Raw genomic sequence first — 25668 nt, 5'->3', positions numbered from 1 at the left:
TATTCATTTCCATTTTGGCGCCAAGCCTACACATTTATTATTAAATAATATAAAAAAAATTTGTGTTAAATAAATAATATGCGAGTAGGGTTGCTTAATTTTTTTTTTTCTTTCGTACCAAGAAATAATTTCAAAATAGATTGAATTCAATTAAGAGAAGAATAACAATTAATTACATGGGTTTTTGATTTATGTGTGTTCATGGGCTTGCAAGGCTTTGTGGCAAATTTATCAAAGGTCTTTTTTTTTATTGAAAATTACCCCTAGTTATAAGCATAAGTAATTAAAAAGATAATTGAATAAGATAATACTTAGATTTCGAGAGGATGCCGGCTATTCCAGCAGTGGATTTTGTTTCACAGTATTACCTCCCATTTGTTGAAAAGGTCCAAATCAGTAATAGAGAGGATTCTAATAAAGTTTTTCCAAAAGTTTGGATATTTTCTTCAAATGATGTGGATTCTCTTTGTACTAGCACTATACTTATTAATCAATTCTTTAAGCATGATGAGATACAGTGTATGCTAAATTGTGTTACCCACTATAACGAGATTTCTAAGATTCTACAAGAATACAAAAATTACTCAAAACAAAGAGAACTTGTGAATATATGTATATTGATTAATTTAGGAGCCATGGTAAATATTCTACACTCTCTTAGGCTTTGGCTTGGAGAAGATTTGGAAATTTGGATTTTTGATTTTCATAGGCCTGCCATTGATGAGTTAATGCTTTCAATTGGAGGAAATTATAACAATAACAATATATTGATCCTTTCTATTCAAGAATACAATTTCTTGGTAAATAGTAAATCTGGTAGAAAGAAATCACGCAAGAATAGCTCAAATCCAAGTGATGGACAAACTAACGAATCTAGTTCAACATTTTCTTCAAATAATCCTTTTGCTTCATTATCTCAGACTATTGATGATTTGGATATATTAATGGGTACTTCAAATGGAGAATCCCAAAGCTATAATGAGCAAATTGAGGATGAGACAGATGAACTTTTTGGGGAGTATTGTGGGGATCCAAGTAGTCTTGTGATTGTCCAAACATTAGATAATTCAATAACTTCAGAAAGAATAGATGGAAATGTATTATGGTACTCTTCAGTCGGAATTAGCTGGTGTTATATTAATAGGTATATTGAACTACTAGATTATGAAATGTATTTTGACTTACTCAATGGAATCCTTTCAAAATACACAGGTGATATGAGCAATATAAGTTCAAAAAAAACTAGTAATAAAAAATATTGGCCAAAGTACATAAAGAATGACCTTTCAATCCCGCTTTATCGTCATTGGAATCTAATGGATTCAGTATATCATAGTGAATATCTATATTCAACAATGGGTTTATGGAAGACAGAAAATAGCAGGGATACAATAATGAATAGAAGAGTGGCCTCTGGGATTTCATTGAAAGATTTTACAACCAAATTTTATCTTCTTGAAAAAGAAGTATCGAAAAAAGTTGTTCAGGACTTTCCAAAAGGATTTTCAGGGTTTGAGAGTGGATCAGAAACTGCATCACAGTCTCTACAAATCCCAGTATTTCTGAAGTATTTACCATCTATAGTATTAGACTCAGAGTTACATCCACACTTATCATCTCTTGATATGGCTCAAATCCTTCATGCTCTGCTGACAAACGACTGTAGACTGGCAGATAGTGGCGAAAGCTTCATGGATGCAATAGTTTCGTCAGGAGCTTTAAATAGAATGGAACTAAAAAATAATACAATGTCAGAAAAATTACTGAATGAGGAGAAAAATAACGAAAATGATAGTTCTAAACTCAACCAAATTCTTGGTAAAGACCAAAAAATACAGCTTCTATTCAGGGATTGTTTCAGGGTAGGGCTACAACTCCTAGATCTATCGGGAGCTGATTTTAACCAAATTAATGTATTTCAAGACCATTCCTGGAAACAGCTAAAATGCTACATTGAAGAGGCAAAGCTTCTGCTTTCACTAAAATTAAAATATGTAAAAATGCTGCTATCATCATCTATAAATGGAGGAACTTTGATAAAACACAACTATTTCACTCTTGCTGAGCTTAATGATATAGAAATTTCACACCCTTTAAATCTAAGAATTGTTGGTTACTCTATTATAGACATAATATCAAGAAATCGTGATCTCCAAGATAAGCTTGTGATAATCTCAAAAAATAGTACCAACAAGGTTGCCACAATAGTTGGAATTACTCCAGGCTACGATAGCAATTCTCCAAATTTATTTGGAGCAATTTTCTCTAAAGTAATAGACATTATTCTAGAGGAAGGCCAAGGCCTTCTAGGAGAGGAGCACTTCTTTGTTCAAGATGAGTTTGACTTTTCTATTCTAAGAATTCATGCAAATTTTCTTGAACAATTTACTTCAAATCTTTTCAAATATATTGAAAGCAGCAAACATATATTGACTAATTCAATATAATAGAGTAGATATTCATCTTAGGATCATTTACTAGTATTAATCTTTAAATATTATAAGAAAGTATATATTATGTTTAAAATATAATGATAGAAATAAATATTATTATATTTTGTCCACATTAAATTTTGTTACCGTTGTTTACTGCCATTTGCATGCATGCATTCAAATTACAATTTAATTACGTCATTTTAAAATTTAATTCCCGCCTAGTTTGTGGAGCAAATCATGCATCTTGTAATTTGTTAAATAAATGATAGTTAGAAAATAAAATCAAAGGCATAAAAGGCGAAATAAGGAAGATTTGTTGGTTTAATTTTTAAAGATTTGATAATAAGAAGAGTTGTTGGTTGTTTTATTGATAACGAAAGCTATTTAAATTTTCCAATTGATTATTAGGTAAAGATTGTGAATTAGACGGCAATTAGCAATTTGACAATATTACTTGGGATCTTCTTCCGAAATCAAGAAATTAACATTAATAAGGAGTACATCTTAAGACTGAAGGTAAAGATTTTGAAAACTATTTAGAAAAAAAGTGAACAATAAATAATTTCAAGAAATTTAGTATGTAAGTTAATTTAAAAAAAAATAGTTATTGAAATGGAAAAGGAGCAATCTGAAGGTAAATTAAATCAAAACTCAAAGAATGAAAATAGTATTGTTCAGAATGAAACCGATAAATGTGAACTTTGCGGTGAAAATACAAATATTTCGAATTTCAGAGAGTATATTGGAAACCCCTTAGCATTTATTTATTTATTTTATAACAAGCTAAGTGGAGGGAACATTGAAACATACTTTACAAAAAATCTTAAAGAAATAGTTTTAGATGTTGATGGTATAGTTACACATATGAATTTTGTGGATATGATCTCAGATTTTGAGTCAGGAATAAATCGGGTCAAGAATTCATTAAAAATGACAAATAAAGATATTTGCATTATTGGAATTGGGGGGGATGGGAGTTTTAGTACACTGGTGAATAAATTCTTGGAAAGTATTCCAGAAAACAAAAATCGCCTTATTTTTGCTGTTTTACCTTTTGGAACTGGGAATGACTGGGCAAAAAGTTTTGGATGGAGTAGCTATGGGAATATGAAGTTTATGAAAGATGATTTCTCTCCTTTAATAGATCTTGCAAGAGGAATTTTTACCTCAAATTTAATCAACTTTGATACTTGGATGATTGAGGTTGAAATTTTTGATAGTGAGGATTCCAGTTTTCAAAGAGTTAATCCAATTTCTCAAGAGCTCGAGAGAGTTAATAATAATGATGATGAAGGCAAAAAGCTACTCATATTGAAGAGGAGATGTATTAACTACTTCAGTTTTGGAGAGGAGTCTAGGGTTGGAATCACCTTTGATACTTATAGAAAGAGGAATGTTCTTTTGAATAGAGCATTATATGGTTTAGCAGGTTCCATGTTTACTGTCAATATGAATAATAAGCATCAAAGTAATACTCCTCTTTCTCATAGTACAAGAAAAATTTATTTAGAAGATCCTGATCATCCAAATAAGGAGACTAATAATCTAGAATGTGCTTTATGTCCAAATGGTACAATTCATTCTTCTGAAGATTCTCAAGAGAATTCTACCTGTCCAACTTTACTTAGCAGTGTTTCACTGGTTTTCCTCAATATTGAAACTTTTGGAGGAGGCGTCAAATTATGGAAGAACTCAAAGAATGTAGGACCATCCATTTCCAAAACATCGTCCAATCTTAATTTTGGTGAAATGGTTGGCAATCTTAGTTCTTTTTTGGTTAATCCTATTTCCTTAGATTTTGATACTTTTAAACAAATAAAAAATCCTAAATCAGGAGATGATGCCGAATCAAGCTCAGGATCTGAATCTGACCCAAATTATGATTTAGAGTCAGAGTCTGATGTCAATCTTGATTCTGATAAATCTATTCTAGATCTAAAGGAGTCTAATATTAACAGACTAAATGAAGAGCAAAACGACCAGGATATTGACTCAATAAAAGAGGATCAATTAAACAAAACTGCTAAGGATAATATTTTAAATATTGTACCAGATTCTTGTGATAAAAAGCTTGAAATTATGAGCTTTTCAGGATTAATAGATTTTAGCTCTATATTTGTACCATATATGAGTACAGCAAAAAGAGTGGGACAATTTTCGCCTTTTCAAACTGATTCACAACCTCATTTTGAAGAGGAATTATCTTCAAAAATAAGTGAATTAGAAATCCAAAATTCAGAAAATAATTCCAAAAGTTATAAAAAATCAGGAAACACTCTAAAGATGGACTTCTTCAATAAAGACAACTCTGAATGTAACTCTGGTTTTATTGAAGTTTATTTCCAAATCGATGGAGAATACTACTTGGCAAAAGAACCAAAGCAATGCTCTGTTAAATATGACCAGCAAATTAAAGTTCTAAGATGTATTATTCCATATAGCCCATTCAAAAATATCCATTAAATACAAAATTACTCTGATTGATCTATTCTACTCAAATTAATATATTTCTATTTTTTATCCTATTCAAATTATTTCAAAGTATTAATCAATCTAAAAATCTCTAATTCTTATCATCTACATTTATATATTTTCAAAATTTCTTATTCTATTCATTCTTTCTATTTCGGTACCACAATATTTTTTCTATATTCTGCATGCATACAAGGCGGGTGACTTCCCCACAAAAATATGACCGGTTTGGCGCCAATGCACTCACAAATTTGTATAAAATAAAGTAGTAAAAATAGATTGGGAGGAAAAATTGGGAGAAGATTGGAATAGTGTGGCTAGAAATTAAAAGGAAAAAAATTTTATAAAAAGCTGAAAGTGTCTATGGAAAAAGGAAAATCAAGTTTATAGCAAAGATTTTTTAATTGCTTGGGCGAATATACTAATACCTATTAATTTGAGATAATACGACTAAATTTTGCATGCTGTCAATAAATCTAAAGTTTTATTAAGAAGATGAAATAAAATGTTTAATATTTTTATATGTTGTACCCATGGAAATTCAAATAATTCTTCAACCGAAGATAAAGAAGAATTAATTTTTGAACTTGATAAAGAAAAGGATTCCCAAGGAAAAAGTTTTAGTGAGACCTTTCAAAACTCTATTAGAGAGTTAAAGAAAGCAGAAACAGAGGCTCTGAAAATTGTTGAGAAGGCAAAGAAGAATAAAAAGGATTATTTACTTCAAGCAGAGATTGCAGCTGAAGAAATTGTTAAGCCTTACTATGAACTTGCAAATCAGGAGTATAAAGAAATTGAAGATTCATTAAACAAAGAGTTCCACATCAAGTCTTTAGAAAATATCTTGGAAATACAAGAAAATTCTGATAATATTGAAGAAATTGATCTAAAGGAGAGAAAGAAGCAGACTATAGAGTATATATATTCCAAAATTTCAGATGTGAAGCTTATTTTAGAAAATCCAAAGTATATAAAAAGCCAGTTAGAGAAGCACAAAGTTAGTAAAGTTCATCAAAAGAGACATCCAATTAAGAGTAGACTTTTGTCTTGGAGAAGTAAAGATTACACAGAAAAGGAGAAAGAGTCAAAAAAGAAGCATAAACAAACCAATAAAGAAAAAGCGATATCTTTCTCTGTTGAAAAGAAGGATTCATCAATGTCAACCATTGAATTAGATGAAGATTACTCAAGGATAGATAATTTATATGGAGCATCTCGAGTTGTTAATTCTTTCAATACAATACATTTGAATTAGAATTTACTATTGTAATTAAAAAAAATGCACATAGGATTTTATTACTTTAAAACTTGTATCTATTTCCTATTATCTAAAGAGCTATGGATTGCTCCAGAAATATAATGTAAGATTTTTGTAGAAATAATGACAAATTGCTGTGAGTAATTGCAAAATGAGGAGAAGTTACCAGTTAAATATGAGTATATAAATGAAGCAAGAAGTAAAAGTAGGGTAACTAGGACTGGAGATGTTAATACATAAGTAATCTCATCGAATCCCAAGATTATTATTAGCAAATAAATCCACCAGGGAATGTTTTGTGGTTGTCTTCCTGTTGATTGTATTAACTGAGCTTTTGAAAATATACTTGTAATTTCTTGTGATGCTTTAGATTCAATTTCTTTAAGATTACTTTCCGATATCAAAGGTACCGAATCTAAAAATTTACCATTTCCATGACCTTTATTCAATGCAATTATTCCTGAAAGATCCTCAGAATTTTCGATAATCTTATCAAACAGATTGGAGAATCTACCAGAAAGTGGAATTAGTTGGTCTTTTCTTGGGTAGAAAACATTAGTAATTTGAAGAGAGTTATTTTTAGCTTTAATAAAGAGTTCCTTCATTGTCTTAGCATCCTCTCCTATCCATTGTCTGGGTACTCCATCCTGATCAAGCTCAAATTCGTTTTTAAATCTATCTACAATATTAATATGGAAATACTTTGACTGCTGTTGGATTAGTTGTATGAACTTTAATACAAGTTGAAGAGCAATTTCTTCTTCTAAGCCAGAAGAAGTGAATTCATTCATATTAGAATTCTTAAATAGAGTAATCCATTGTTGTTCATATTTGGAAACAAGAAGTCTATGGATATTGACTATAGAGGAGCCAGTTAGCTCCCAAAAATCATCTAATTTGAGTTTTGGATCAGAAAGAAAATGATCGCCAAGAAGAGGAGAGATCTCTTTCAGAATATCCTTAATTAAACTCTCAAAGAACTCTTCAACAAGCTTTTCATAAATCTTCTTGGAGTGGATCTCTAAAGTCTCACTTAGTAACTTTCTTTGTTCCTGAGTATTATATGTAGCTAAGAAAACTTCTTTTCCTTGAGAGCTTAGAGAGATTTCATTCAGAATATCAGGAATACATTTTTCTTTAATAGGAGAGATAAGATGTTGCCTAGATATCACACTTGGGAATTCAGTTTTCCATTTTAAAGATAAGGAGTCAAATTTAAGAAGTTCTTTATTTACCCAAGAAGATGAATCAAAGGACACATAGTGGCTTTCTTCATTGTTTTCTTTATCATATTGTACTTGATGGTCTTCAATTCCTTTCTTATAGTAATCAAGAATGTTAGTGTATTGTCTCAGATCTTGTCTCTCCAGAGACATCCTAGAATTGACAGCATTTTGGAATTCATGGAATATAAATACCAATAATGAGATGGAGGAATTAGTGGACATTTCATGGTCATATTTAGAAGCAACTTCAAAGTATGCTGCTAATGAATTTTCAAGTACTAATAAAGTGCAATCAGAGAATTCATTAAATCCAAATTCTCGTTTCTCCATCTTTTTCTGTAGGTCCTTAATAGACTTTTTATACCCATCTAAGATATCATCTTTTGCCTGTTCACATCTAAATCTTGAAACAAGTTTGATTTGAGACGGTATATTTAGCTCTTGGCAGTCCACAATACACTTCCAGACAGTTTTACAATACATCTCAAGCCCTTCTAAGGGAATACGTCTGGTATAATCCTTTGGAAGAATGGATGTAGTTAGATCATACCTGATTGCAGCAACAACTTGCTTAAATCCATCATAATCATTTGGTAAAGATGGAATTCCATATACTTTGACTTCAAAGATATCAGAGAAGGAAGCAGGAATTTGATTTCCAAGAGAATTCTGCGACTCAGCGACTTGTCTCCAAAGTAAATCAAGAATCTGAACAACCTTCCTTCCAAGCATTTCATCGTTATCATTAATAGTAATATCTCTAACGGCAAATAGTAAGGTAGTCTTTCTGATATTTCCTCTAGTTATTCCATTTTGGTCAAGTTTAAGACTAAACCAAGAATTTAGGATAGTTTTTAAAAGACCAAAGTTAGAAGAACTATAGGTAGTTAGATTCATCAATGGAATATTTAAGATCATACAGTCAGAAACTGCAAGAGAAAATAGAGCAGCTCTATTTTCAAAAGTAGCTCTGTCTTCACCCCTCTCTAAACTATCAGTACCTTCAACATCCCAAATTAAAATAGGAGAGTTAAAACTCTCTGTTCCACATCCAAGCCATAATCCTTTAGTTGTCTGGCAGTATCCAGATGTAAGTTTATCTAGAACCTTAAAATGAGTGTCAAAGAGAGCATTCAGTAAAGTACTCTTCCCAGTGCTTTGACATCCCAAAATACTAATCACATTAAATCCCAGTGTATTTTGACTAGTTGATATATCTTTAAGAACTTCTCCCACTTCTTCTTTGAAGTTGCAGTCGTAGTCAATAATTTGTCTCATAATTTTTTTTTCTTTTTTTAAAGTCAAAGACCCTTTTAATATGTAATTTTAGCTTATAAGGTTTTGTATTGGAATAAATATTATAAAGCTATTTGGAAGAAGCAATGACTAATTACCTAGTGTCTCCTCGTAGCAAGAAACACTAATTTAAATCTTCCAAAGACTTTGCAAAACCAAACAACGATTTAGTTGTGGAGATTTTCTTTTAATTGTTTTGTTTAACTTTATTTATCACCCTCACTGTTTTGGCGCGTGAACCTGGCTTCAATTCAAAGTTCAAATGATTTTTGGCTTAAAAATGATCAGGCTATTATCGCAGGTAAAAGCTAAATATAAGCTCTATATGAGGAAAACAATCCCTTAAATTCTTCCTTGATTTTATGAACCTTTGTTTATCTTTCTTTGAAATGTATTTTTTTTCCCACCCAATTAACATTAAAAATGCATGCAAGTTTTACCGCCAAATGTTTGAACAAAAAAAATTATTGCTTGTATTTGATGGTGAAATAGACTGAATTTGAATTAAATAAATGGGTAAATACAAATAAAGTTTAGGATGTTCTTAATATTTTCTAGAAATTAGAATAGATGGTTGCTTAATATTTGTTCTGAGGTAAATGGCACTGAGAGAGATTAATCAAGAGTGAAGTTTAGTTTATCGGCTGTTTATCTGAAAACAGGATGGTAATGCACGAAATTGAATGCTAAGTGGGAACAAATGCCTTAATTTTTTAATTTATGGTTAATAAATAACTAATGGAGTTTCAGAGATTTTAGTAGATATTGTGAATTGCACAATTTTGCTGTTTTCCATTTCCAAATAGGAAACCAATAATTAAATAAAGTAGCAACTATGGATGAAAATTGATTGCCATTGTTTAGTTTTAATGTCGACATTAGATAGGGAGAAAAAAAATCATTTTTTTTTTTAGGGGAAAGGGGGATAATAATAGTTTTATTTCATTTCTTTAAAGTCAACTAAGTCATTCACAAACCGAAAAAAACTCCAGAATTATTACAAAATCATATTTTGTCTTTTAAATTAATTTAAGCATTGTGCCAAATATTGCATGCAAGAATATGACAATCTTTTTTCATTCCTACTATTGCTCTCCTTACTGACTCAATCTCTATCTTTTCTTGTTTTCCACTCCTCTTTCATATAATTTATCAATAAGGTTTATATTTAACTGCTATAGTTTTAAAAAAAATATATATTAAATTATTAAGGCACACGGTTTTGGCGGTAAGTTGATATATTTTCTAATTTTTATGACAAACCAATAGAAATAAATAATACAAGATTCGAAAACTTGGAGTGACAGAATTTATTCATTTTATAAATAAAATAGGTTAGTATCCAAGTTTTGCATCTTAATTGATCCATATAGGAATTAGAAGAAAATGGAGTTATCACTATGTTTCGAGAACCAAATGATTATTAAGGTAAGTAATTATATATAAGGATTAATAATAGAATAACTGAATACTAAATAATTAGCTACCTTCTTCAGTAATGGAGAAACTTAGAGAGAGAAAACATGGAGAAGTAGTTGGTTCTCTTAAATATGATGAAGATGGAAAGGTATGTTACTTTTTATATATGAGAAAAAACTGTAACAATTGTTAATTTTGTCTTATATCCTTGAAATTACTCTAATCTCTATAGAGGGAGTGGGAAATTCTAAACTCAAAATTTTCAGAAACTAAAACAGGTAATATAGAAACTGATTCAATAAATCAAAATGAAAAAAGTGGATATTTATTTATGAATACACCAGATAAACCAGATAAAATTTCAATGTACCCTTCCCAAATTCATACATTAGTTAGAAAAGGGAGCTTTGTAACCGATGATATTAGACGTAGAATTCAAGAGAAAACTAAGAAGTCATCTACCATTGAGGATACTAAGAGAATCGTTGGAGCAATGTACGAATCAAACTCTCAACCTTTCATTTATTATGATATTAAGTCTGACCAGATGTCAGACGAGCCCAGAAATAGCTCGCTTAGCTCAATATATAGGAAGAAGCCGACCACATCAAGTAGTCAATCTTCTGCTAATATAGAAGGTAATAATTATTCTTCAGGATTAAGCTCGAGTGCAAACAATTTAAATAGTAGTTCATTAGAAAGTTTAAAGGAGAATATTTTCAAAATATTCGAAGAAAAAGGAAGCGAAGGAGTTTCACTCAAGGAAATTGAGGATAAAACAATGAAACCCAAACATATTCTCAAGAAAATTGTTGAAGAAATTGCAGTTCAAGCAGGTAGAGGCGGAAGAAGGCATATATGGTATTTGAAACCACAATTTATTGGTAAATAATTTGAACAAATTTTGTCTTATCATCATTTCAAAAAAAACTTTCATTTTTTAAAATAGTATTTCTATTCCTAAACATTTTTTCCTGCATGCGATGTTTTTTCATTGGTGTTTGGCGCCATGTGTGGGGAAACTGAATACCTATGCAAATTTGCGTTGTCAGAATGCAAAATTGCAAATTTACCGGCGCACATATAGGAAATAAATTATCAGGTTTTATTAAATATAAATAAAAAAGTTGATTGTTTCAAAATTTCGGAATACTTGACCAAAATTAATTTCCTTACAAAATGTTTAGAAGATGGCTGTTTTAAAAAAAGTATAATAAACAAAAGAATTAATTATTGCAACAAATTCTTTGTAGTGGAAAACTGAATGGTGATGTAATTTTCATTGGCTTTAGTGATGAGAAGAGTATTTGGATTTTTCCAAGCCTACTTTAATGGTTTTTTTGATCTAATGAAGGATGATTTTGGAACAAATGAGATAAATCACAATAATTTTAATAATGCAATTAATTGGGTAGGTAATAAAACAATATTAGAGACAGAAATTGAAGAATTAGAAGAAGAAAAAGAAGAGGAAGGTGAAGAAGGATCGCCTAATGAGAATGTTTTCCTTTATTCAAATTGTGATGCCTATGCAGGAGAATTTCAAATGTCCAAAAGAAATGGTTGGGGTGTTTACTTGAAATATACAGGCCAAAAATTCGAGGGACTATGGAAAGATAATGTAAGGAATGGATTTGGAATGCAAACAATTGGAAATTCAATCAAATTTGTTGGACAATTTAAAAATAATGAATGTGACGGACAAGGAATAATATTTCATCAAAGTGGATTAATGTATTCAAGTAACTGGTCAAAGGGTGAGTTAGTTAACAGAAAATTATTATTTGAGAATTGGAAGGATGAACTATTGGAGTTATTCCCTGAAAATTCGAAAGAAGAGGTAAATGAAAAATCTGCTCAAGTTACTTCAAATAATATTGTGGATGAGAGTAATGGAATATTAAGGAAAAAAATTAAGGATGAACTTGAAAATCTGCAAAATAAAAGTAACTTCAGGCCATATAATTTAGAGGAGAAGTCAGAAGTTACTGCAAAATCTGTAAATAATGTTAATTTTACTGAAAATATTATTGGAGAAGGTCGTATTCAAACTATAAGTTCAAAAATTAATAATTACAATGCAATAAAAACTTTATCTAATGAAATTGAAAGTAAAACATTAAGTTTTTATAATACAGATAATTCTGCAGAATGCTGTTTAAGCTGGAACATGTACCAAGTTGCATATTTTATTAAATGTATTGGATTGTCAAAGTACGTTAAAAACTTTATTTTGAATGAAATTGATGGTTGTACATTACCTTATATTGGATTTGAAGAATTAAAAGAAATGGGAATTACAGAAATCACTCATATAAAGTACATTCGTATGTCACTTTCTTTGTTACTAAAGCTAAGACTTAAATGCATTAGAAAACAGACTTTCACTCCACAGAAATTGATTGATGATGAATATCTTAAAAGTTTTGAAATTCCTGCAAATGAACTTAATTTAAAATGTAGGATTGGAGAAGGAGGATATGGAAAAGTATACAAAGCAATTTGGACAACTAGAGGAATCACAGTTGCAGTAAAAGCATTTAGAAGAAGAGATAAGCATGCTTTGGCTAGGGAGTTTTACTCGGAGTTATCAATAATTTCTAGGATTAGGCATCCAAATGTGACTTTATTTTTAGGGGTTGTAATGTCCCCACTGTATTGCTTAGTTACAGAATTGGTTCCTAATGGATCATTATTTGACCTACTCCATACAAAGAATTCATATTTGACGTCCACCCAATTATTGAAAATATCTAGGGATATTTGTTGTGGTATGGCATATTTACATGAAAATGGAGTCTTACATTGCGATTTAAAGAGCAGCAATATACTTTTATCTGGGAACTTTAATGTAAAGATTGGTGATTTTGGTTTATCTACTCTTATGGAGTCACCTTTAGAAACAAGAAAAATGTTGGGATGTATCGGAACACATCACTGGATGGCTCCAGAAATTTTAAGAGGTGAAGGATTTACCAAGTATGCTGATGTATATAGCTTTGGAATCATTCTTTGGGAGATGATTACAAAGAAAATTCCTCATGAAGATCTTAATATAAACCACATTGTTGCATCTGTGGGATATGGCCACAAGGAATTAATTATCCCAGAGAACATTCCATCGACAATAAAGACTGTAATAAAGAAGACATGGAGCAGGAACGTAAGAAATAGGCCAAATTTCAAGCAATTAACAAATATATTTGATCAGCTTTATCAGAGTAGTATTTTGGATATTGAAGAAAATCTATTAGCATTTTTTGGCCAGTAGGCCTTTTTATATTAATACTTATATGGTAGAAAATAATTAGTAGTCAATAATTGTTATTATTGAGAAAGGTTTAATAATAAAACCCATTTTACTCAAATTCCTTCCAAAAATCATCACTGTCTAAGTCTAATTTAGTAGATAACTTTTTCCCAGGTATTCTTTCTACTTTTGAATTCCTGCTAGTAGAAAATTGATCAGTAATTAATGGCAGATTGTCCATTATTTCCTTCTTTCTATCATTACTGGCACTATAACTTGGCAAGTTAGTGACGCCGGTAGGTTCGCTCTGGTGCAAAATATTATTCCGAGAATTACTACCCAAATTCAATGAACCAAAGTTAGATTTCACTCTAGAATTGTCACTCTCAATTACATTAGGATTAGAAGAAACTGACTTATTGCCATTATTATGATCATTTGAAATACTAAAATCAAATAAATCGCTTTCAAAGTCATTCCAATCTACATCTTTCTTATCATTAGAGTTCCCGCCAGCTGCCGGTATTCCAATTCCCATACCGGTGTTGTAAGCAGATTTTGATTGCAAGTTTTGTGCATGTGCATGCATTTTGTTATTGGCTGACACGTAACTATTATTAATGGCGGGAGTTTCTTTAGTTTTTGGCAAGTTATTTTTTTCAAGAGTAAAGTTAGAGTTAGAAATATGTTTATTTTGAAGGTTAGCAGATTGTTGATCAAATACATTACTTGATGACTGGGTAATATTATTATTATTATTATTATTATTATTGCTATTAATTCCAGTATTTGGTTTTGGTTCTTTTTGGGATGCCAGTTTCTCTTCTTCTAATCTAATTCTATCTTGCTCCTGTTTAAGTCTGATTTGTTCTTCAATGTATGGAGCTAAAATATTGGTCACATTTTTAATCAGAGTCAAAGATATTTCCATAATTTCGGGTTGACCTTCCATAAAGCCATTAGCAGAAACACTTGGGAGAATTTGTTGAGTAATTATAGTTGGAGAGTAGAAGTGAATGGTAGATAGAAGAGCCTGAATAGCAGCCTTTCTGCAAATGGGGAAAGGGTCCTTAATCGTTGAAAGGTATACCTTATTTAAGATTGTCGCATGGTATTGCTCTGGCAAGACATTCATTAATTTAGCAAAGCAAATAACAGTGTTGCTTCTAATAATGACTTCGGGGTCTTTTGAAAGAACAAACATTGCACACACAAGCTTATCAACAGCTATTTGAGATCCACTATTTCCTCCAAAAGCATTTAATAGGGCAGCACTATTCTTCTTCCAACCCTCCTTTATGGAGTACATAAAATCATTGGATGTATTTGACTTGGAGTTTTGGTTTTTCAAGATTTGGCCATCATCCTCAATAGAACAGCTTTTCTCAGTATCTTCCTTAAGAAGAATAGGAATAATTACAATCATGCTTTGAAGAGTTGTTTCTCTTATCACATTAGTAGTATCTTGAAACCCAACTAAGATGGACTCAATGCAGCTCTGGAAAATCTCTTTCAAAAGAAACCTTTCATATTTTGAAATATTTTTAAGTAAAGTATATCTAATAGATCTATCATTTTGACAGAGAAGAAATTTTGTTACTGTGTAGAATGACTTCAAAATAAATTTCGGGCATGTTGTAGCATCTTTAAAAGGCTCCATCAAGGTTAATACTAAAGGGAATACGCTCGGGGTGCACTGACTAAAGTTTATTAAAAGCTTTTCAAGAATCCTTTGGATAATAATAATGTTGGTAGAGCTATCTCCATGCGCCTTAATACTAGTAAGTAAATGTGGAAGGTACTGAGTACAAAAGATTTGTTTGTCTTCTGGAGACTTCAACATAAAATCATTTAATTGGTTCATAAGCTCTACAAAAGGTGAGTTATTATTAATTAAACTTAGACCATTTTCTATATCAATTTCTCTATTTGTATTCATACAAGTTAACAATTCACTTAACCAGTCATGAAGCCAACGTGGAATCAAATCGTTTTCAATAGTAAGAACATCTCCATTCATATAAGGTAACTTCAATGACTCAATAAAGCCTTTTCTTTGCATAATTTTTGATTGGTTAGCAATATTACTGTATATATCTGATGGGTTCAAATTAGAAGATACTTGATATGACCAATAAATCAGGCATCCAAGATTCCAAAGATCAAGGCTCTTAGGATTTCTCGATACTCTAGCAAATTTCCATCCCATTATATTATAAGCAGTACTTTGTTTTGAAATATCATCCATATAATAACTACTTGTATCACTCAGAAATATAGCGTTTTCAAATCCACCAAGTTTCCAAGAACCCTCAAAATTTAAATAAATTGTCAAAGGACTAATATTCCCATGCAAAAGTTTTCCATCATTGTGCAAGAACTTTAGCCCTTTAATGATCTCATATAATCCTGAAATACAGTCCTTTGGAAAACCAATTTCATATTCTGATTCCTTTGAATTATCATCATACGTAACAAAAGAATGATTAATATTTACTGAAAGGTTATAAAGCGACACACATGGCTCAGTTATAATATAATAAGAGTTTGGAACTTCTAAAGTGTCATATACCTTCAGAATACAAGGATGTATTAGGCTCTTGCATTTTTGAAATTGGTTTTTTGCAAGCTTTTTTGCTGTTTCAAATGGAATAAACCCAAGTACATTTTCATTACCAGAATTTTGAGTTTTGTCAAAAACAAAAACACTACAAGTTTGCTCTGGTTTATTCTTCCTGTAACCTCTATAATGGGTCCAAATACTATAGTCCTCCCCTTTTACTTTTTCGCCTATAGTATAACCAAAGTTACTTGGCAAATCGTTGAATAGCTTTGAAATCAAAGAAGAAAACATCAATATTTACATCTAACAGAAGCCCTTGTTATTGGATAATCTGAAAATCTTGAAGGCAATTAACTGGTTCTTTTTAATTATTTATTTTACTCACTAAATTAATTAATTACTTGGAGTTATTTAATCAAAGTTACTTTGAAAGTTAAGAAACACAAAATTTAAAGTTTACCGATCTCAGAAGCTAATCAAACCAATTAATATCCAAAACAACCATTGCTGAATTATTACTGCTTTTTTGTTCTTTCGTAATATATTTACTATGTATTAAAAAATGTAATAAAGTTGGGCGGGAAAAAATAGAGATCTAAAAGCAATTTAATTAATTTTTTTTTTTTTTAATGACGATACTACCTATACCGGTATTTTATAATTATAAAGAAATAATTTCAAAAGAAAACAATTCAAATCAAAAATTTATTATTTGAAGATTAATCATCTTTTCGAGATTTGTGAAGTTAAGTAAATAATATTTCTTATTAATATTTAATTCAGTTATATGGTTACAGAGGTTAAAAGCCGAGAGCAATATTTTAAGAGTATTTAATATAATGCAAAATAAATAGAATCTGAGAGAATTTGGTCTGAAAATAAATACAGAAGTGAATCAGCAAATAATAGCTTCTGGATTTACAAGAACAAACGATGATTACAAGCTTGGTGAGCAGAATACTTGGAGGTTCTGGAAATGGATCGAGCTCTGGAATTACTACTGGAGATGATTCATCTTTGAAAATTTCTGAAGAACACTCAATATACTGTGCAGCATCTTTAACAACTTTCTATCGGCCAAAAAGGCTGAAGATTGCTATATTAGACCATATTCCATGCGATTTAGATAGTTTAAGTATCGAGTTCTTTACGATTCAAAAGTCAGGAAATTTCAAAGAATTTATCATGTCACACATTCATGACACTAAAAAAATTAAAATTCCTCGACAAACTTTGATAATGAATGGATATTCATTTTACAGCGTAATATCATCCTCAAAAACTGAAAATTGTCAAGAATGTGGTAATAATATTTGTTCGTCTTTGGTTGTGGATTTTACTCGAAATGCAGATAATGGTGAATCTACTTATTTGATTTTTCAAGGTGAGATCATTTTAAGGATTTATGATAGAAAGAATCGGCTCAATATTTATTCACTTGCAAGAGGAGGGAATATTGATGACGTTATTCATATTACTAAGGATGATATTATACTTTCAATCCCTAGTTCATTTGTTCCATCTCAGTGTTTTAAGCTGGATCTTATCATGTATTCAGCTATTGGTTGGGCTAGGCATGGTGAAATAAATCAAAACCATTCTACAAATGTTGATTACTCTTCAACAAAGAAAGAAAATGTCATTTTAAATAAACAATTTTCTGTATCATTATCTCAAAATTTATCTATTTGTAATAATGAAGAAAGTCCAAAAAGAAATTCTAGCATAAGCAAAGAAGTGAACTCTAATATTGGAAAGCCCTTGGACTTTGCCGTTTCAACAGAAATTGATTATGATACAAATAAGGCAAGTAGCAATAAAGAAAGCAAAATTCATCCAATTGCCAAAGCTCTGAGCTCCTTAAAATCTGCAGAAATTAATGAGCAGGATGATTCCAAAAATAAACCTGCGTCTATAGAAGAACCGGATTCTGCAAATGAGAAAACGTCAGATTCTAAACCAGAAACTTCTCCACTTGCTGCATTGCTAAGAGCAAAGGCTCCTCCATTACCATTACATATGAAATCTGGAATGAAGTCAAAGTCATGCCCTTTCAAGGGAATTGGGAAGGATTCACAAGGTAAATCTATTGGTGACAAAAAGAAGGTTCTTCCATTAGGCAGAAGAATTCACTGGAAACCATTAACTGAAGAGATGGCTCAGAAAACAATATTTCGTGAAATCTTATATACCTCTCTAAGTTCTCATCCCCAGTCTCCTCCAGTATCCCCTTCAGACTCCAGTAATTTGAGTTCTCCATTAACTTCATCTGTTGAAGATTTTTACCCAGGTTTTGTAGATGATTCGAAGATAGGAACTACTTCTCCTATGTCAGATTCTGTTTCGCCTATTGCAATAACAGATATTCATATGGCAAATACTCTAGTTCATATGGAAACTTTATCTAGAGTATTCACAAAGCCTGGAAGTACCATGGGAGGTAAGGGAAAAGCTTTGGAAAGTTTAAATTCTAGAGAATCTAGTGGTGAGCCTAATAAAATTACAGTAAAAGGAAGCTCGGATGATCCAAATTCATTGAATCATGATCAATGTTTGACCTCTTCTGAACAAATCAATGGATCTTGCGGGAATAATCATGGTAAGAGTGCCAAATCACCAAAGGATGACCAAAATAACCAATCCAATAATTCTTCATCTCAAAAACAGCTACCTCTGACATTTTTATCACAAAAGAGAGCACAAAATATGGCGATAGTTTTAGCCAGATTGTCTGTGCCTACTGACTATATTATAGAGATATTAAACTCTTTCAATATTTCAAGCCTAACTCTCGAAGATTATGAAAGAATCGAACAAGTTTTGCCAACAGAGATGGAATTAGAGAAAATTAACAGTAATCCAAAGAAAGAACTTCATCAATTAGAACAATTTCTAAGCAGGTTCTCTCATATTTCAAATCCAATGACGAGACTTCGTTTCCTTAAGTTTGAGCATATTCTTGATGCATCGGAGTTTGATATTCAAAGGAACTTAAATACTCTTTATTCAGCTTCAGTTCAAATTAGAAATTCTAACAAATTGAGATTAATTCTAAAAGCCTTCTTGTTACTGGGAAATTACGTAAATCATGGAATCAACTTTTCTACAATGAGTAATATATCTTCAATTTCCCACGTTGCTAATAATGGCTCTATTAACTGGTCTCTACTTGAAACTAAAGGGTTCTCACTATCATCACTATTAAGATTGGTTGAATTTAAGACAACTATTGATCCTTCATTTACTGCTCTTCATTACATCATAGCCAATTTATCTCTAACAAATCCAAATCTTAATTTAAACCAGTTTCCTTCAGACCTTCATGCAGTTTCAGAAGCATCCAAGATTTCAGTTGAAGCTTTATTCACTTGTATTAATGATATGAGAAAAGAGCTTGCTATTTTGGAAGTAGAGAAGCAAAAATTTACAAATGACAGAGTTGAGAATCTTTTTGAATCATATTCAAGGCGTCTGGATGCTTTTGTTGAAGGATATCATAGAATTGTTGAAAAAGTTGTTGATACCGCATTATATTTTGGTCAGAGCTTACCAGAAGGAAACAGAGCATCCATAATTCAACCATTTTTTGAAACCATGAATATTTTTATCTTGCAATTTTCATCATGTTGCAAAGAAATCCGAGAAAAGCCATCAAGATTCTCTCCTTTGCTTGTTGATTCTTCTTTGGTTTTCCCAAATGATAAGAGTTTAAGCTCTTCAACCTCAAGTTTAATGTGTGTCCCATCAAAGATCAATTCCGCAAGTACTAATTCAACATCATCCACAAATTTGGCTGAAAACTCTCCAAACACATCATTAATCAAAATCCCAGATATCCCCGATTCAAATTCCCTGGAGAAATTAGATAATGATGCTTTAGATAAAAGAGAAATTCAGCCTCAATTAGAGTTAGTTTCAAAGAACTACCAATCTAAGGAACCATTCTCTTCTAACATTATGAATAATAAGAAGAAAAAGGAAACTGGTAGTCTTATTTTTATCCAATCCTCAAGAAATAATAATGCTATAAAACTACCTACTAGGCTTCCACCACCTCCACCACCTATTTCCCCGTCGCCTCCTACCTATAAGGATTAAAATGTAAACAAGTTATCTTTAACATTTACTAACTACCATGAATTGAACTAGAACAATAAAGATCAGAGGAAGAGGGGGATAGAGGAAACCGATCAAGTTTTAGAACCCCATCTCTTCTTATTCTCAAGCCTTTTTTAGCACTATTAAGGTCTCAGCTCGCCCAAAGCTGATTTTTCCTTTTAAAAGGTTTCCTTATTTTATAAGTTAGCTAATATTACCTAGTAGAATTCAATGAAATTCCTTAATACCTATTATAAATAATTATTTTTTCACTTAACTTTTTCTCTAAAATGCACAAATATAATTAATAAAAATACAATTTTAAAAATAAATTCCAAGTTGAAAAAAAACATGTTTTGGCGGGAAATTCTACTGAATGTTAATAAAGTGAATGAGTGAAATAATTAAGTAGGTAGAGATGAACGGAAATTACCATCAAGAAAGGAGTCGTTTGATTCAACAACATAAGGAGGAGATTAAATCAATAGAGAAGGAAATTAAGTCAAAGAGGGGGACTTTAAAGGAGCAATACCAAAGACAGTTAGAGGAGGCACAGAAAAGACATGAGGATGAAATGAAAGAATTTGAATCAAAATATGGTAACAGTGAAGAAAAGACAAAAAAGGGAGCCAAGCCAGCTTCTTCGTCATTTTCTTTAGGGGGAGGAGAGAAATGTAATTCTGAAAAAACAATCCTATATGAGGAAAGACAATGGAACAGTTTAAGTAAGTCAGAGCTAGAGGCAGAATGTAAGCTGAGGGGCTTGAATTCAAAGGGTAGTAAGGAGGATTTGGTGACTAGACTTTTCATATTTACTGCAGATCAGAAATCAAAGCTGAGCAAGATATCTCAAAATGATCAAGATAGTATTCAAATGGTTGAATCTAGAGGGAAAACAAGTGGTCAATTGGAGTCATCTTCAACAAAAAAATTCACAATGGTCTCAAGTGCAAACAAATTTACTCCACCTGAAATTAACTACTCAGAGGCAGGAGGAACTGGCAGAAGAAAGGGAAGATCTCAGAACAGAAAGGTTGATCATAGAAAGAATGCAAAACCAGGACAAAATTCCTGGGCAGCTTTCTGTGCTAGAAATGATATACCGAGAAAGAAGAATGCTGATTTGAATATTCATGAAAATTCTAATTCTGAGAGCTCTGATGGTGAGGAGAATGAGAAAGAAAAACAATCTTCTTCGGAAGGAAATCATTCTGAAGGCGAAAGTTCTGTTGAAAACGGCGAAAGTGAATCATCGGAATCAGACTCTGATTCTGAAGATATTGATGAGGAGGAGCTTGCAAAGAGAAATAAAAGAAGAGCAGTTATGGTTAAGGTACTAGAGAAGATGTTTTCAAGCATCACAATTAATGAAAAGAAAAATGGTTTAAAACTTTCGGAAATACAAGGACAATTAACTAGACTTAATGTTAAGAATTTTAAGCCAGAGCTTCTTGGGTATAAATCTGTGGAAGATTGGGTGTCTTCTCAACCAAAGTCTGTTTTAACTTATGATGAAGGCAACCAGCTTATTTTCCCTCCTGGATACAAAATTCCAGCTTTAAGTAAAAGCAAAAAAGAAGACCCGTACTACGTAGATTCCTTAAGTGAAAAAGAGGGAGAAAAAAGTGATGATGATTTCTTCATGTAGTTTAGTTTAAGATATTGATTAGAAGTCTTGCTTACTTATTGTAAGCATTTATTTATATTTAATTTCCTTCTCATTTTTATATAAATAATTCTCTAAAAATATATTTATTGTTCCATCAAGCCCTTTAATTGAAAAAAGAAAAATTTTGGGAAGAAATTTCCAAACAATTTTGCAATCAAATTAATCGTTAAAAGAGGAAATATTTTCGGAATTTATTTGCATGCAAAATGTTTGCATTCCGGTATGGAAAAATTAAAATTATGAAAACCTGCTAAATTTCAGGTCGTCAGGAATTTGGCGCGCAATTTGCCCACAAAAAACTGTAAAAAAAAATATGTAATTAAAAAGATTGGGAAAAAGTAGAAAATTTGGTTTTTTTTTTCGTAGAAATTGCAAATAATTAGGGTTTCAGAGAAACTTAAAAGTATTTTTTGAGGAGTTGAAATAAGAAGGGTATGTTTCAGTTTCCTGGGTTCATTTCAAGGTTTAAGTGGAATAAAGGAAACGAGGCCAGAAAATAAGAAACTAAATTTGATGTTTCTTTCAACAATTAACAGGCTAAGGGAGGAGCAGGAAAAAAGCAATTCTTTAAGAACTTATAGTAGAGCTGATGCGGCAAAATTGACATTACTTAATATTGGAGAGGAAGAAGAGGGAGGAAGAAGTAGCGGTGAGAAAGGTAGTAAGCGTGTGATTAGATCTTCAAAAGAGTCAAATAGAGGAAAGAATAAGTTTTCTAGTGCTAATAATGACGAACAACAAAATTTCTCAGATATTCCTAAAAGGAAAGGTCCAAATAAAGTTGTAAGCGATGGTAAAAAGATTTCATCCTTTCAACAAATTCTAAATATTGCAATGACTTCCAATAATGTTTTAAAGAGTTCAAATCGGAAGAAAACAGTAAATAGAGAAATCCATTCAAATAAGCTCATTCCTCCAAGTTCTTACTATGATTCCATTGAGAGTTCTCCAAATTCCAGCTATAATAGTGACGAACAGAGAAGCCAAGAAGGAAGTAAAGAGACTTGTGAAGATACTGAAGATGAGAAAAACTCTCCTAAGATTAATTTTGTTCGAGTAATTTGTAACGGGAAAGGGAGTGATAATAACAAAAGTACTATAAGTAGAACAACCTCTAGTATGGAGAAAAATGAGAAGAAAGAGAAGGAAAATAGCAGAATGAGTTCTAAACCAAATAGAAGATTAAAAAGAAGTGATTTAGATAATGTTACAAATTTAGAATCTGCCTCCAAGCCTTCTAAGGTCAAGAAGATTACTAAGAAAGATGCTGGACAGTCGCTGAAAGAATGCGAGCAAGTATTGGATAACAACGAGGAAAGTAAGAGTAAAGATAAAAGCAAAGCTGAGGAAAGTCCTGGAAAAAGAAAGACGATTGATTCTAAGATTAAAAAGACAGTAACTAATACTCCTAAACATGTAAAGAAGCGTGAGAAGCTAGATACAAATCCAGGAGCTGTTATTCAGAACTCAGAAGAGAAGCCTGAAACTTACAAACAAAATATTTTGACTTTGAAAGCCAAAAATAACTTAATTAAAAAGAGATTTAAGGAGCAAATTGATGATGACTTCTTTAGTAATATTCTGGTTTTAACACCCAGTAGCTCAAGCTCTAGAAAGCCTAGAAAGAGCTTGAACTTTGAGCAGAGTCCCAGTCTAACTATTTTTAGTCCTGATACTTTGGATGCTAGGCTATTAAAGACAGGCCTTACCCCTGTGAATAATAAGGAATTATCTAGCTCTGGAATGGCCAATAATAAAGTTTCCAAACGCAAAGAACTCGCAAAGAAAGGTTTAGAATCATTGCACTTATCACCTTTAAGTTCATGTTTAAAGGAAATTGCAAGTGGAGAAGACACAAATCGAAACTCATCATATTCAAAGAGCTCTGCATCAAAGTCAATTGGCGATATACTCGGTGGTTTAGAAAGTACGACTGGGTCCAAAGTTGGAAGACTTGGAAGGCTTTGTTGTGAGAAACAAAACAAATTTGTAATGCAAATACATGAGAAATTAACGTGCGGAAACTTTGGTGATGAAAATAAGTCAGAGCAGAATCCCTCTTTACAAAGCAAGAAGAGTAGAACAAGTACTGATAAGTTCAAAGTACCCAAAGGTTCTTTGGATCTAAAAATGAATCTTGACTCTGTATTGGATCAAGAAATGGAAAATGACACTAGAATTGCTGATCAAGAAAAGCAGCAGGAACTTTTGTGGAGTATTACAGAAGATTCTTCTATTCAAAATGAAGACAGAAACCTTCTTGTGGAAGAACTGATTGCTCATACCAGCAATCAATAAAAATAGTTATTAGTTCGTCCAAGTTAGTGGCTAAAAAGAAAGCCAGTTTAAAATTCACTTTTTTGTTACTTTCCATAATCTGAACATTCCAAATGTTCATTTTGACTAAAAAAAAACAGAAAGAATCATAAAAGAATTTATGACACTATTTATATATCATTTTAAATTAAATAGATTTATTTGAAATAAATTAGACTAGAGACTTAATCTCATTATTATTACTGACATTGTTGTCTGTAGAGTTCCCTCCTATGGATTTGGAGCTAGATCCCAACGTAACAGGTTTCTCGTTTGATGCAGAATTCTTGCTTCCAGAAAGCTTGTATCCTTCACCTCCAAATGGAACAAATCCTCCAGAAGAGCCAATGTTCGATCCAGTGAATGGATTTGACATGCTTGCTCTACCGTTTGTCATCTCAATTGGTCCATTATTCACATTTGAGTGACTTGAAGGACCATTATTTGCATTAGAAGTTGCTGTACCAAATATATAAGCTCCTGTAGTACCAGTAATAAGCGGAGAGCATAACATAAGTTCTTTAAATAATTGCCAAGAAATTCGAGTGCAAGCTGCTAGAACCAAAGCATTGACTGCAAAAAGAGTACAAGCTGCTATACTTAAAGGTGACCCAGCAATAGAAAGTGAAACTGCAAAGTAAATAGTACAGAAAAGAGTTCCTAAAGCCGATATAAATATATACATTTGCAATATTGGAGGTCTATATGCATTAGCATCCTTAACTGAAATATATGCCAAAATTATAGAGAAAACCTGTAATAAAACCCAGACAGTTCCGCCTGTTGGAACCAAAACAAACAATATTATAAGGGTCATAAATTCAATTATCAATAGGAACTTGAGCTGCCTGCATATTTTCGACATTTCTCGAAAGAAGGAACTGAATATAAACCCCGACGATCCAAAACTACACATTTGTCAATATTCACTGTATAATGTGCTCAACAAAATTCTTTGCTTAAAGTTTAGTATAATGCTGACGGAAGAAATATACGAGAATTAATATTATTGAAAATGATTTGAATTTATTTTAAAAGCACTTTTTAAACTTAACAGAGTTAAATATTCAAAATTACAATATTTTTCTCAAATTTAGAACAGTTTTTCAAAAATCTTGGTTCACTTTCCCCGTTCTTGAAAATATACTGGATGATTTTCAATAAGACTTTAACTATATTTCCTCGTCCAAAAAAAAAAATACTCAAAGGAAATGAGCTTGAAATGAAAATATGTCAAAAAAATGTACCTTTTATGCCACAGTTTGCTCAAATAATCTGCAATTATATTCGCTAATGTCTTATTAGAATTGTATTGTTGACATACTAATTCCAATTATTTTTGATTCCATTCACATATTGTGCTAAAGTATTATTAATCCATTAAATATTGGGCAAAGCCCGCTCAACGTAATTGGCGGGAACTATATGAATTAATTATATTTTTAATATAATAAATAACCAAGTAAATGCATTAATAGTTGTCGATATTGTTTGATAAAAATAAAATGATTTTATAACAACATGAATAAATCTATATATTCGTATGAGCGTATGAACAATTAGAATGCATAGGGGGGAGGGGAGTGGTTAGATGAAAGTTTCTTAGAAACACATTGAATTTCAGTAGTATACTTGATGGAAATTATGAAATAAACTTAGCAAACTA

General features: G+C 31.4%; 11 protein-coding genes across 11 annotated transcripts; 8 read left to right on the top strand and 3 right to left on the bottom strand.

Moving 5' to 3' along the window:
* Positions 1–326: 326 nt before the first annotated feature.
* Positions 327–2447, top strand: Chro.80279 (hypothetical protein). Its single annotated transcript, XM_662520.1, has 1 exon — positions 327–2447. The coding sequence occupies one exon, from the start codon at positions 327–329 to the stop codon at positions 2445–2447; it is 2121 nt and encodes a 706-aa protein (XP_667612.1).
* A 600-nt stretch (positions 2448–3047) lies between these two features.
* On the top strand, positions 3048–4898 carry Chro.80280 (diacylglycerol kinase variant A). The annotated part of the gene is made up of 1 exon (XM_662519.1): positions 3048–4898. One exon carries the CDS (start codon positions 3048–3050, stop codon positions 4896–4898), a length of 1851 nt encoding a protein of 616 aa, XP_667611.1.
* A 514-nt stretch (positions 4899–5412) lies between these two features.
* On the top strand, positions 5413–6162 carry Chro.80281 (hypothetical protein). The annotated part of the gene is made up of 1 exon (XM_662518.1): positions 5413–6162. One exon carries the CDS (start codon positions 5413–5415, stop codon positions 6160–6162), a length of 750 nt encoding a protein of 249 aa, XP_667610.1.
* Positions 6163–6221: 59 nt separating this feature from the next.
* On the bottom strand, positions 6222–8669 carry Chro.80282 (hypothetical protein). Its single annotated transcript, XM_662517.1, has 1 exon — positions 6222–8669. One exon carries the CDS (start codon positions 8667–8669, stop codon positions 6222–6224), a length of 2448 nt encoding a protein of 815 aa, XP_667609.1.
* Positions 8670–10437: 1768 nt separating this feature from the next.
* Positions 10438–10998, top strand: Chro.80283 (hypothetical protein). The annotated part of the gene is made up of 1 exon (XM_662516.1): positions 10438–10998. The coding sequence occupies one exon, from the start codon at positions 10438–10440 to the stop codon at positions 10996–10998; it is 561 nt and encodes a 186-aa protein (XP_667608.1).
* Positions 10999–11400: 402 nt separating this feature from the next.
* On the top strand, positions 11401–13377 carry Chro.80284 (protein kinase). The annotated part of the gene is made up of 1 exon (XM_662515.1): positions 11401–13377. The coding sequence occupies one exon, from the start codon at positions 11401–11403 to the stop codon at positions 13375–13377; it is 1977 nt and encodes a 658-aa protein (XP_667607.1).
* An 88-nt stretch (positions 13378–13465) lies between these two features.
* Positions 13466–16210, bottom strand: Chro.80285 (protein kinase). The annotated part of the gene is made up of 1 exon (XM_662514.1): positions 13466–16210. The coding sequence occupies one exon, from the start codon at positions 16208–16210 to the stop codon at positions 13466–13468; it is 2745 nt and encodes a 914-aa protein (XP_667606.1).
* A 642-nt stretch (positions 16211–16852) lies between these two features.
* On the top strand, positions 16853–20017 carry Chro.80286 (formin 2 domain). Its single annotated transcript, XM_662513.1, has 1 exon — positions 16853–20017. The coding sequence occupies one exon, from the start codon at positions 16853–16855 to the stop codon at positions 20015–20017; it is 3165 nt and encodes a 1054-aa protein (XP_667605.1).
* A 418-nt stretch (positions 20018–20435) lies between these two features.
* Positions 20436–21665, top strand: Chro.80287 (hypothetical protein). The annotated part of the gene is made up of 1 exon (XM_662512.1): positions 20436–21665. One exon carries the CDS (start codon positions 20436–20438, stop codon positions 21663–21665), a length of 1230 nt encoding a protein of 409 aa, XP_667604.1.
* Positions 21666–22199: 534 nt separating this feature from the next.
* On the top strand, positions 22200–23984 carry Chro.80288 (hypothetical protein). Its single annotated transcript, XM_662511.1, has 1 exon — positions 22200–23984. The coding sequence occupies one exon, from the start codon at positions 22200–22202 to the stop codon at positions 23982–23984; it is 1785 nt and encodes a 594-aa protein (XP_667603.1).
* A 190-nt stretch (positions 23985–24174) lies between these two features.
* Chro.80289 (hypothetical protein) lies at positions 24175–24918 on the bottom strand. Its single annotated transcript, XM_662510.1, has 1 exon — positions 24175–24918. One exon carries the CDS (start codon positions 24916–24918, stop codon positions 24175–24177), a length of 744 nt encoding a protein of 247 aa, XP_667602.1.
* Positions 24919–25668: the final 750 nt, after the last annotated feature.

Source organism: Cryptosporidium hominis, assembly GCF_000006425.1.
Source record: "Cryptosporidium hominis TU502 chromosome 8 CHRO018110, whole genome shotgun sequence".
NCBI classification, from domain to species: domain Eukaryota; phylum Apicomplexa; class Conoidasida; order Eucoccidiorida; family Cryptosporidiidae; genus Cryptosporidium; species Cryptosporidium hominis.
The sequence above is the reverse complement of the archived record's forward strand: the minus strand, read 5'-3'. Positions and strand labels throughout refer to the sequence as shown.